The sequence below is a fragment of the Mirounga leonina genome, unplaced genomic scaffold (assembly GCF_011800145.1).
Source record: "Mirounga leonina isolate KUSES-001 unplaced genomic scaffold, KU_Mleo_1.0 Mir_175, whole genome shotgun sequence".
Lineage (NCBI taxonomy): Eukaryota > Metazoa > Chordata > Mammalia > Carnivora > Phocidae > Mirounga > Mirounga leonina.
The window spans coordinates 33,439,132-33,451,339 of record NW_023270453.1 but is presented as its reverse complement, the minus strand read 5'-3'; the positions used below and the strand labels follow the sequence as shown (position 1 = coordinate 33,451,339).

General features: G+C 42.5%; 1 protein-coding gene across 2 annotated transcripts in view; it reads right to left on the bottom strand.

Annotated features, from left to right (window-relative positions):
* The window catches only part of NDE1 (nudE neurodevelopment protein 1), a 45,349-nt gene that overhangs the window by 18,165 nt on the left and 14,976 nt on the right, over positions 1-12,208 (bottom strand). For both annotated transcript variants that reach the window (XM_035022344.1, XM_035022343.1), the window contains exons 5-7: positions 4,453-4,589; positions 2,929-3,108; positions 1,326-1,417 (exon numbers count right to left, since the gene is read on the bottom strand). In XM_035022344.1, coding sequence (XP_034878235.1) covers positions 1,326-1,417; positions 2,929-3,108; positions 4,453-4,589 — 409 coding nt within the window. The remainder of the gene's footprint in view (positions 1-1,325; positions 1,418-2,928; positions 3,109-4,452; positions 4,590-12,208) is intronic.

Genomic DNA, 12,208 nt, shown 5'->3' with positions numbered 1-12,208 from the left:
GTACGTCCAACTTTTAGAGCCACTGGCCTAAGACATTTCGGGGCTTCCTGGGAAAATCACTAACCCTGCCTATTATCCAGTTCTGTCTATGGGAAATAGGAAATCCACTTTTGGAATGATTCGCTCTTTTGTTTACCTCAATAAACATGCTCAGAGTGGCTTGTGTGGAAGCACTGTGCCTTGCTGGAAAAGGACCCCATGAAAACCAAGAGGGCACTGAGACCACTGCACACTTCCCCAGACTCTGACTGTACAAAACATTACCAGAGAAATGTGTTGGGGCGCCTGGGTGGTGCAGTCGGTTAAGCATCCGACTCTTGGTTTCAGCTCAGGTCGTGATCTCAGGGTTGTGGGAATCAAGCCCCGCGTCAGGCTCCACTCAGTGCAGAGTCTGATTCAGATTCTCTCCCTCTCCCTCTGCCCCTCCCACCTGTGCTCTCTCTCAAATGAATAAATAAATCTTTAAAAAAAAAGAGAGACAGAGAGAGAAATGTGTTTACAGAACAGAAAACCAGACAACCAAAAGGTGAAAGGAAAAACATGAGAAATGAGTTGCAACCTTCTTTGAGGTTGCAGTTTTGACTATATACATTCTGGCAGGATTTAAATTATGTGATCTTCCAGACCATGATTTTTAAAAATAAAAGAAACAACCACAAAAAATACCTATGTTATTTCTTTTTTTTTTTAAGATTTTATTTATTTATTTGACACAGAGAGAGAGCTAGAGAGGGAACACAAGCAGGGGGAGAGGGAGAAGCAGACTCCCCACCGAGCAGGGAGCCCGATGCAGGACTCGATCCCAGGACCCTGGGATCATGACCTGAGCCGAAGGCAGATGCTTAACGACTGAGCCATCCAGGCGCCCCACCTATGTTATTTCTTAAGCACAGAAGAATCTTTCCCTATAATGAATATAAAACCTATAAAGTCAAGTTTTTTTGCCCTAGCCTTTCGAGATTTTTGTCTTTAACTCCCTAAGAAATTTAAAAAGAGGCAATTTTTAAATGTTTCTCAGTTTTTTTCAAATTAAGAAAAAAGAAAAATCATAGACACCAACCCAATTTCCCAAATTCCAACGAAAAATGACCAGGGAAAGATATGCCCAGGCAAAGAGATGACAGAGTCAGGGCTCTGGGTGTTCATCAATAACAATGCTCACAGAAGCTCAAATGATACTCAGGGACACTAACAGAACCAGAGTTTTGCCTAAAACGCAGGGAGTCTCTGCTAAAGGGGAAAGGAACTGGTAAGGTCACCCCTCTCCGATAACCTGAAACACAGGCAAGGAGCCACACCAAACCCCAGGGAGGTGGTGGTCTTACCCCTACTTTCCGAAGCAGGTCTCCCACGATGTTGAGGGCCGATATCCGCGCTGCAGGAGTGAGGGGGGTCCCACCCGTGGAGTCATCCAGACCTGGGTGTGCAAAAGGAAGCGCACGTAGTACCAACCTGCAGTCCTAAGTCCGTGCACTAACATCCCTAAATGCAGAACAACAGGGGTGGACTTGGGAAGCTAACTCTGCCCTCTGATCCCAGATGCTACCCTGTTGCACTCACTAGTTAACTAATACAGGAAGAGTCTACTTGATGACCAAACTTTTGCAGCCTTACAACCACTATATTAAACGTTTATCTTTACGTGTTATTCTTTTAAAACAAAACTGAAATAAGTCCTCTTGAAATTCTAGGAATTCCATATAGTTAGGAACAGCACTGGAGCAAACCAAATTTGTAAGAAGCTTAACTCTCCAGAGCCCCTCTCTTTCCTCCAAGCACGACCCGGCATCAGTATCACTGGGATGCTGGTTAGGATGCAGGATCTCAGGCCCTGCCCACACCTGCTGAATCTCAGGGGCATACTCAAGTGTGGAAAAACCCTGCTCTAGACTGGGATTCTGGAAGTCTCACCAGCCTCTTGATCCCAGGGGACAGGCTAAGAGATAAAACAGTGTGAGCCCTGGAGCCAGCCGGCCTGGGTCTGAATCCCAACTCTGCTATTTACCAGCCGTATGATTTTAGGCAAGCTCCTTTATCAGGGCCTCAGTCTCCTCATCCATCAAATGGGGATAGCACTTGCATCTTGGGCCTGTGGTGAGAATTCAGTGAGGTCATATATATGCAAAGCATGCGAAGCACAGTGGCTAACTAGCACACAACGAGCACTCGGTAATTGTCTATCATTGTTACTTGCTATTAAGCGGCCCAGTAACAGTCTCGGTTAATCAGCAGAGGAGCTGGGGAGAAAACTCAAACTGTTCATTTTTTTTTTTTTACCACGCAGCCCAGGTTACATTGGCTCCACTTCTGGATGGATGTATTTATTGCTAGGCCCATAAAATGCTTTTCAAATTTTTTTTTTATCTGGTTATTGAAATTTGCAATTTGGGAGATTTCACGTTCAAGAAGAGGATTTCCGGGGGCTCCTGGGTGGCTCAGTCATTAAGCGTCTGCCTTCGGCTCGGGTCATGGTCCCGGGGTTCTGGGATCGAGCCCCGTATCAGGCTCCCTGCTCGGTGGGAAGCCTGCTTCTCCCTCTCCCACTCCCCCTACTTGTGTTCCCTCTCTCGCTGTGTCTCTCTGTCAAATAAATAAATAAAATTGAAAAAAACAAAAAAATGGATTTCCGGCTTCTGATGAAGAATGAAATGTCTGCTAAGGCTGGGCCCACATTTCTTGGAGTAGGAGCAGAATGGCAGCTTCCTTCCCCCGCTCCCCGCTCCCCACAGATTCCACCGCTCCCCTACTACCTCACAACCAAGCTCTTCTTGCTTATCTCAAAGCTGCCTCCCCTCCCCCCGCTGCCGTGAACACCCCAGTTTGCTCCCTGCAGTATAGCCTGGCCCAGTGGCTCTCTCACCCAGGACCCTACCCCCGGGGGAAAGCTTTATGAAGCAAAGAAAATCCTCGTGATGGCTATGCCCTTACCACGTCTGAACGTCCCTGGTGTGTTTAAGCTAGCACTGGGTCCCCGATGAGCTATGGGTGTGGATGGCACAGAGCCGGTGGCCTGCACTGCTGTGTCTGTCCTTTCGGCCTCCACCGAGCTGGACATGGGGGTCCTGGGCTTCTCCTGCTTCTGCTGCACAGCCAACTCCTGCCGCAAATCTGAAACAGGACAAGGATTCAGGTTAGGTCCCTGCTTTGGGTGATAGGGGAGGGGGGGCGGTCAGCAGTAGACATTGGTCAGGGAAAAGAAGTGCCAGAACGAAAAACCATAGGTGGAAACCCTCAACGAAGTGAAACCCACAGGACCTGGCCTAGCAGGCTTGTAAAACTACGTAATTTTTTAGTAAAAACAAAAAGGTTTAAAAATTCTTAAAAACTATGGCAGTGATAGATACACTAATAAACAATTTCAGTGCAATAGGGTATATAGAATACTAAGTGAAAATATGCTTTCTCAACCCATCCCCAAATGCCCCTCCTCACTCATAATCACTATAATATGGGGGAGATATTTTCAATCCTTTTTTTCTGTATTTTTAAAGAATTATGTATCTCTATTAAGCATATGATAGGAATAATTCTTATTAAGTATAAATAGAAATATATCTACTGTCCATGACAGTATGTCTTAATCTTTCTAACTATATTTCTATCTATAACAGTCCAGAAAATAAGTCTATGTAATTATTTTAACCACTTCACTACTCATGGGCATTTACAGAACTACCTTCAAACTTAAAAAAGTTTTTTTCTTAGGGGTGCCTGGGTGGCTCAGTTGGCTAAGCGTCTGCATTTGGGCTCAGGTCATGATCCTGGGGTCCTGGGATCGAGTCCCGCATTGAGCTCCCTGCTCAGCAGGGAGTCTGCTTCTCCCTCTCCCTCTGCTCCTCCCCCTGTTCATGGTCTAATAAAAAAATAAAATCTTAAAAAAATGACAAAAATGAAGGGATACATGCACCCCAATGTATATTAAAAAAAAGTTTTTTTCTTTTTAATCTCCCTTCTACTGTCTATACGTTAGGAACTAAATTAATGTTATGAACAATTAATTGGGATGTTTAAAAAAATCTCTTCTGCACCCAGATCTACCTCTGGAACTGTGAACTTCCACGGAGCAAATGCTGATGGGAATTCAGAGCTCTAAGCCACATGCATCAGCAGCCAGCAAGCCACAAAACCAATGGGCTAGCTAGCAATTGCATCAACAAGAATTTTCTCTCCACAAAACTCTTATACTCCTACCAATCAAAAAGCCCGGGGTAGGCTTAAATATCCACAGGGGTTCTTCACAGGGTCGGACATCTGACAATTCTTAGCACGGGGTAGGGACCAAGGCTGAAGCCTGCCCAGTGTGGTTCTATACCCTCTGACCAGACTGTGTGCCGAGCAGGGCACGGATTTCCAGCAAAGGTAACACTGGGCGACACTGCAGGACAAGCTGTTCTCAGGCAGGGAGAGGAGAAAACGCTGGTCAGGGTACACAGAAAGCCAAGGCTTCCTGACCTCTGGCTTCATCCTTCAGTCGCTGAACAGATTCTAGGAGATTCTCCTTCTCATCAAGTTCACTCTCCAGGAAGGCATTTCTTTCAATGGCTTGATTCAAACGCTGCTCAAAGTCTTCCAGAGACATGATTGTGGCCCTGGTAAAGAGAAAAATAAAGCTGTCCAAGAGAGCAAACAGCAGCATCCATTTGGTGCCTACAAACCCGGGAGACAAGAAAGGCCAGACACAAGGGGGGCATGAGTCCCAGCATGGGCACTTCCTAGACACCACGGACCTGAACAAGCATCTTAACCTTCCGGGACCCAGGCTCTTCGCCTGCAGAATGAGAATCATCTTAGCTCTTGGGGTACACAAAACTGTCCTGGGGATTAAATGAGAAAGGTCTATACAGCACTTAGCAATGAGCCAGCACCTTATTAGGATGACCCAGAGGGCCCAGCCAAATGCCAAAAGCAGGCAAATCTTCTCTTGGAGACTCACAATGCAAATCAGTATTCAGAACATCCTGCTAAAATCCATACAGAACTTATTAATGTACATTTAAACAGGGAGAAGAGACCATCTTTTCAGTTACCTTAAACAATTCAAAATGCCCAGCTGCCCTCCTAAAAACCACTTCCTCTTGTGACCAGTATAGACATTTCACTGGAACGCTATTAAAGGCCTGAGAAGTGGGGTAATAAAGAAATGTGTCTAACTCTGAGGCACAAAACAGGTAGCTTGCCCAGACAGTTTCCTCACAAGCAAAGCAGGGGCAGTAACAGTACCTCTGCATGGTGGGGGGGGGTGTCAAGGGGCAAGGAACACATTAAGCCTCCAACAGATGTTTCACATGTGAGTGCTCAATAATTTGAGCAATTTTTATTACTGACCCCGTGTTTGTCCTGCTAATTGTTATCTCACAGTGGTTAGAAGTTTATGTTTGGAGCAGAACCCAGGAGAACCTAGCTCTTCAACATAAGACTACCTAAGTGTTCCTGGGCAGCTTAACCTCTCTTAACCACGGTCCTCAAAGTGAGGATCAACTCATGAATTCATCAATTCAATATATCCTGCTATGTCTAGACTGAATTATATTCGTACCCTCCGTCAAAGGGTCTTCAGAGAAAAATAAAGTTACCAAAAGTGCTTAAAGAAAAACAACAAAGGAATAACATTTAGGAGTACAATACTGGAAACAGTTAAAATCACCCTAAAGGTTTGACATGTCAAACAACAAACAAAAAAGATAAAACGCGTAGGAATTCATCTAACAACAAATATGTAGGATTTTACCACAGGGCACGGAAGGCTTGTTGAAATGCACACATATGATGTTTGTGAAGAGGAAGACCCAACATCACAAAGAAATCCATTCTCCATAAGATACCTCAGAGTTTAACAACATCCTAGTAAAAATATTAATAGCTTCTTGTTGGGGACAGTGGCACAGGGGTCTGATTTAAAAGATCACATGAAGGGCGCCTAGGTAGTTCAGTCAGTTAAGCATCTGTCTTCGGCTCAGGTCCTGATCCCAGGGTCCTGGGATCGAGCCCCACATCGGGCTCCCTGCTCCGCGGGAAGCCTGCTTCTCCCTCTCCCACTCCCCTTGCTTGTGTTCCCTCTCTCGCTGTGTCTCTGTCAAATAAATAAAACCTTTAAAAAAAAATTTTTTTTAGTAAATAAAAGACCATGTGATGATAAAATAAGAATGGCCAGAAGAACTCTGAAAAAGAGAGAAGTAGCTTCCTCAGATATAAAGAACACACTATTATAAAGCCTCAATGGTGAACAACAGTGTGGTGCAGCCTTGAACAGTTATAAGGACCGACCAGGGAGACCAGAGACTCAGAACTAGATCCAAATACATAGGAGAACTTAATTTATGATAAAAGTGACATTGCAAATCACTGATGAAAAGACGGTTGATTCAGGGCACCTGGGTGGCTCAGTTGGCTAAGTGACTGCCTTCGGCTCAAGTCGTGATCGGGCCCGCGTGGGGCTCTGTGTTTAGTGTGGAGTCCGCTTGAGACTCTATCCTCCATCTCCATCTGCCCCTCCCGCCTGCTCTCTCTTGCAAATAAATAAATAAATCTTAAAAAAAAAAAAGAAACAAACCATGGAATTACCATATGACCCAGCAATCACACTGCTGGGCATATATTCAAAAGAAGTGAAAGCAGGAGCTCCAAGAGGTATTTGTACATTCGTGTTCACAGCAGCATCACTCACAATAATCAAGAAGCAGGGGCGCCTGGGTGGCTCAGATGGTTAAGCGTCTGCCTTCAGCCCAGGTCATGATCCCAGGGTCCTGGGATCGAGCCGCACATTGGGCTCCTGGCTCAGCAGGGAGCCTGCTTCTCCCCCTCCCTCTCTCCCTGCTCATGCTCTCTCTCTCTGTATCTCTTTGTCTCAAATGAATAAATAAAAGTCTTTAAAAAAAATTTAAAAAAAAAAAAATCAAGCAGCAGAAGCAACCCAAATGTCCATGAACAGATAAATGGATAAAGAGAACGTGGTATATACAGTTGACCCTTGAATAATGCAGGGGCTAGAGGTGCCGACCCCTCATGTAGTCCAAAATCTGCGTGTAGGGGCGCCTGGGTGGCTCAGTTGGTTAAAGCCACTGCCTTTGGCTCAGGCCATGATCCTGGAGTCCCGGATCGAGTCCCGCATCGGGCTCCCTGCTCAGCGGGGAGCCTGCTTCGCCCTCTGACCCTCCCCCCTCTCATGCTATCTCATTCTCTCTCTCAAATAAATAAATAAAATCCTTAAAAAAAAAAAAAATCTGCGTGTAACTTTTGACTCCCAAAATTTAACTATGAATAGCCTACTATTGACCAAAAGCCTTATCAACAACATGAACAATTAGCACATATTTTGTATGCTATATATATTACACACTGTACAATAAAGCTAAAGAAAATGCTATTAGGGAAATTTGTAAGAGAAAATACATTCATAGTACTACTGCATTTATTGGAAAAAAAAAAAAAAAATTCCATGTGTGAGTGGACCCGCGCAGTTCAAACCTGTGTTGAGTCAACTGTATGTACACTTGAATATTATGCAGCCTTAAAAAAAAAAAAGGAAATCTTGTGGCACGCTACAACAGGGGTGAATCTCAAGGACACTATGCTAAGGAAAATAAGCCAGGCACACGAGGACAAATACTGCATGATTCCACTCCTATAGAGGATCCAAAGTAGTGAAAATCCGAGAAAGCAAAAAGGGGATTACCAAGGGTCTGAGGGAGCATGGAGGAGGATTTAGTGTTTAGTGGGTGCAAGTTTCAATGCTGCAGGATGAGAAAGGCCTGGAGAGCTGTTACACAATAATGTGAACACACTGAATGCTACTCAGATGTACACCTAAAAATGGTTTATTTAGATGGGGGCACCTGCGTGGCTCAGTCGGTTAAGAGTCTGCCTATGGCTCAGGTCATGATCCCAGGGTCATGGGATTGAGCCCCGCATAAGGGTCGTGGGATTGAGCCCGTATCAGGCTCCCTGCTCATCGGGGAGCCTACTTCTCCCTCTCCCTCTGCTTGTGCTTGTGCGTGCTCTCTCTCCCCCTCTCTGTCACATAAATAAATAAAATCTTTAAAAAATATTGGTTAAGATGGTGAATTTGATGTTGTGTGTTTTTATCACAAGAAGTTTTTTTTTAACATCTATGTAACAATACTACATAGAAGAGTGAAATTAGATAAAATCAATTTTAATCTTTGTACAACTTTTCTGTACCTTAGCATTCATATGTTAAACAAAAAATAAACTTTAAGGAATGCATTTAATTTTTAGTTACTTCAAATGGCCCTGAGTCTTTCAAGGTTATCCCCTTCCTAAAAATAAGTCATTTCATTTTACAGATATACTGTGGAAGGACTTTAACAAGCAAATGGCTGGTAGGGATGAGAAATTACTCTTCTTGAAGTAGGCGGTCAAATTTTCCAAATATAACTAATAAAATTTTGCAATAAAATTGTCAGGTTTTTAATTTTTTTAAAAAATAAAACTCAGTATTCCAGAACTTTATGCATTCTGTAATGATGATCTGGGCCTCGCCTTTACCTCATCTGATTTTAACACCGAACGATTCAGCATTTGGCCAAAATGTGAATCCAATGCGCCTTTAATTTTAAAAAATGTAAAGCAATGTAAGAAAAAGAAGAAAAAGCAAGCATAGACTAACTGCTTTATAAACTTTAGACTGCACAATGCCCTCCCACCTGTGACTGATACATCTGACTACAGAGAAATCAAATAACTTTTGACAGTAACATACACAACAGACAAAGCTGGAAGACAAATCTAAATGCCAAATATTTTTAATTTGTATCACAAATCTATAACAATCTCCTAGAAATGAAAAACAACAACCCAATTTAAAGACAGGCAAAGATAAAGAGTTCATAAAAAAAGAAATAAAACAGTTCTTAAATTAGGAAAAGGAATCAACATCACTCATAACTGAGAAATGTACCCATTGGTACTTACTAGACTGGCAGAAATCCGAGTTTTAAAAACCATTGTTAGTGAAAGCTATTTGGAAAAGAGGGATTTACATACGTAGCTGCCGGGAATGTAAAGTGATACAACCATATAAAGAACAAATGGGCAATAATATCAAAATCACATATGCATATATCCCTTGATCCAGCAATCTCACTTGCGGAAATTTATTCTACAGATAAACATCTGTGCAAGCAAAGTTTAGGATTCATCACAGCAACGTTTATCACTGCACAAGAATGCAAATGTAGCAGATATCCATCCACAGGGGCCTGGACAAATAAATCATGATGTACTATACAACACCAACCATACAATAGAATATTATGCACTTGGGGGAAAAAAAAGAACAAAGAATGCTCTGTGTCCTGAAAGATCTCCAAGATCTACTGTTATGTGAAAGAAGATGTTCAATAGTGTATATAGAATGCTCTTTGTGGGGATGGGAGAAGATGAATTTCTATTTTTATTTGCTTGAATTTGCATTAAAAACCTCTACTCTTTGTATATTACTTTGTAACCAGTCAATGTACTATTTCTTTGTGGTAGACTGCATTATTGGGCCTAATTCTTCACCCTCCCTACATCCACATCCTTGTTATGGCCTCAGTGTGAGTGGAATGTACTGTCCCATCTCTTGACTTGGACCACATGACTTGCTTTGATCAATGAAATACGGGTGAAAACAATGGCATGCCAGGGGCCTGCAAACATACTACAAAGTCATGGTAATCGAGTCATTATGGTATTGATATAGTAATTCACAAATTGTACACGGGACCAAAATAAAGAATCCAGAATGAGATCCCAGGATATGTTAGAGATTAACATATGACAGAGATGGGTTAAATTCAGTGGAAAAAAATGAGTATTCAATAAATAGTACTGGTACAATTGACTATCTATGTACTGAAAATACAACTGGACTCAGGTCATGATCTCAGGGTTGTGAGATCAAGCCCCATGTTGGGTTCTGCACTCAGCGGAGAGTCTGCTTGGTATTCTCTCTCTGTTCATGAGCTCTAATAAATAAATCTTTAAAAAAAAAAAAAGGAAATTAAAAAAAAAATGGGGGGGTGCCTGGGTGGCTCAGTCGGTTAAGCACCTGCCTTTGGCTCAGGTCATGGTCCCAGGGTCCTGAGATAGAGCCCCGCATCAGGCTCCCTGCTCAGCAGAGAGCCTGCTTCTCCCTCTTCCTCTGCTCCTCCCCCTGCTTGTGCTCTCTCCCCCTCTGTCAAATAAATAATTTTTTTTTTTTAAAAAGGAAATTCTAGAACTGAAAATACAATCTCTAAAGACACTACTGGAATTCGTTTATCAGCCGATTGGAGAGGAGTCAGTGAACCTGAATCAGATCAACAGAAATTAACCAATTTGAAGAACCAAAAGAAAAAAAGATTGGGGGTAATAAAAAAAAAAAAGGAAGAGGCTGTGTGACAATATCAAAAGGACTTAATGTGTGTGTAGTTGGTGTCCCAGAAGGACAGGAGAGAGAAAATGGGGCAGCACAAATCTCTGAGAAATAAGGACCAAAGTTAAATTTGGCAAAAAGAGAAATTTACAGACTAAAGCAGCCCAGCAAACCCCTATCAAGATAAATACATACAGGGGCTGGCTCAGTCGGTAGAGCAGCTGACTCCCGATCTCAGGATCATGAGTTCGAGCCCCACATTGGGTGTAGAGATTATTTAAGGAAATGAAAAAATCAATTCCGGTTAAATCCAACAATTAAAAAAAAAAAGTTAAGTATATATAAAATCTAGCCACATCATAGACTGCTACAAACAAAGAGTCAAGAGAAAATCTGAGAGCAGCCAGAAAAAAAAATATTACATACTGGGAAATAACCATTCAAATGACCACTAACTTCTGACCTGAACCAAGGAAACCAGAAGACAGTGGAACAATCCCCTGAAAGAAAACAAAACAAAACAAAACAAAAAAACAACTGTCAACCCAGAATCCTACATCCAGTGGACCTATCTTTCAAGAATGAAGGCAAAAGACACTTTCAGATAAACTAAAACAAGGAGACTTCACTGTGAACAGACCTGTGCTATAAGAATTCCTAAAGGAAGTTCTTCAAGCTGAAGGGAGAGGGTACCAGAGGGAAACCCTGGTCCTCAGGAAGGAATGAACCAGAAATGGTACATATATGGGTAAATATAAAAGCCTATCTTTTTAACTCTCTTGATTTCTTTAAAATATACTTGGCTTTTATTTATTTATTTTTAAAGATTTTTATTTATTTATTTGAGAGCGAGAATGAGAGAGAGCACGAGAGGGGGCAGGGTCAGAGGGAGAAGCAGACTTCGCGCTGAGCAGGAAGCCCAACTTGGGACTCGATCCTGGGACTCCAGGATCATGACCTGAGCCAAAGGCAGCCGCTTAACCAACTGAGCCACCCAGGCGCCCTATACTTGGCTTTTTAAAGCAAAAATTATAGCAATGTATTGTGGAAACCACAGCATTTGTAGACATAATAGTATTAGGAGTATAGCATAGAGTTCAAGGATGATAAGAGTGAAACTATAAGATTGTCAGGCTGTTGCATTTTACATGCAGTGGTACAATGAAGTGTATGTTGTGATCCTAAAGCAACCAGTAAAAAATAATGCAGGGGATGGGGCACCTGGGTGGCTCAGTCAACTGAGCGTTTGACTTTTGATATCAGCTCAGGTCTTGATCTCAGGGTTTTGATTTCAAGCCCTGCACTGGGCTCCATGCCAGGTGTGGAGCCTACTTAAACTAGTAATAATAATATTATTAACAATAAAGCAGGGGACTATGGGGGCAACACAAAGGTTCCATATCTTAACAAGAGCATGGATCCCGTGAACGTATATGCAATCTGCCCCAAATGACGGAACTGTATGCTTAAAATCTGTGCATGCCACTATAAGCAATTTATATCTAATTTTTAAAGTGTTTTCATTAAAGAAAAAAGGGGGCCTGGCACAGAGTAGTTATTCAATAAATGTTAGTTATGATTGTTAGTATTCTGCTAAACAACAGAACGTCAGTTTAAGAAATCCTGTTCTTGAGGTGCCTGGGTGACTCGATCAGTTAAGCATCTGCCTTTGGCTCAGGTCATAATCCCAGGATCCTGAGATCAAGCCCCATGTTGGGCTTCCTGCTCAGCAGGGAGTCTGCTTCTCCCTCTGCCTCTGTGCCTCTCCCCAGCTCGTGCTCACTCTCTCTTAAAAAAATAAAATCTTAAAAAAAAAAAAAAAAGAACGAACGAAATCCTGTTCTTTGCACA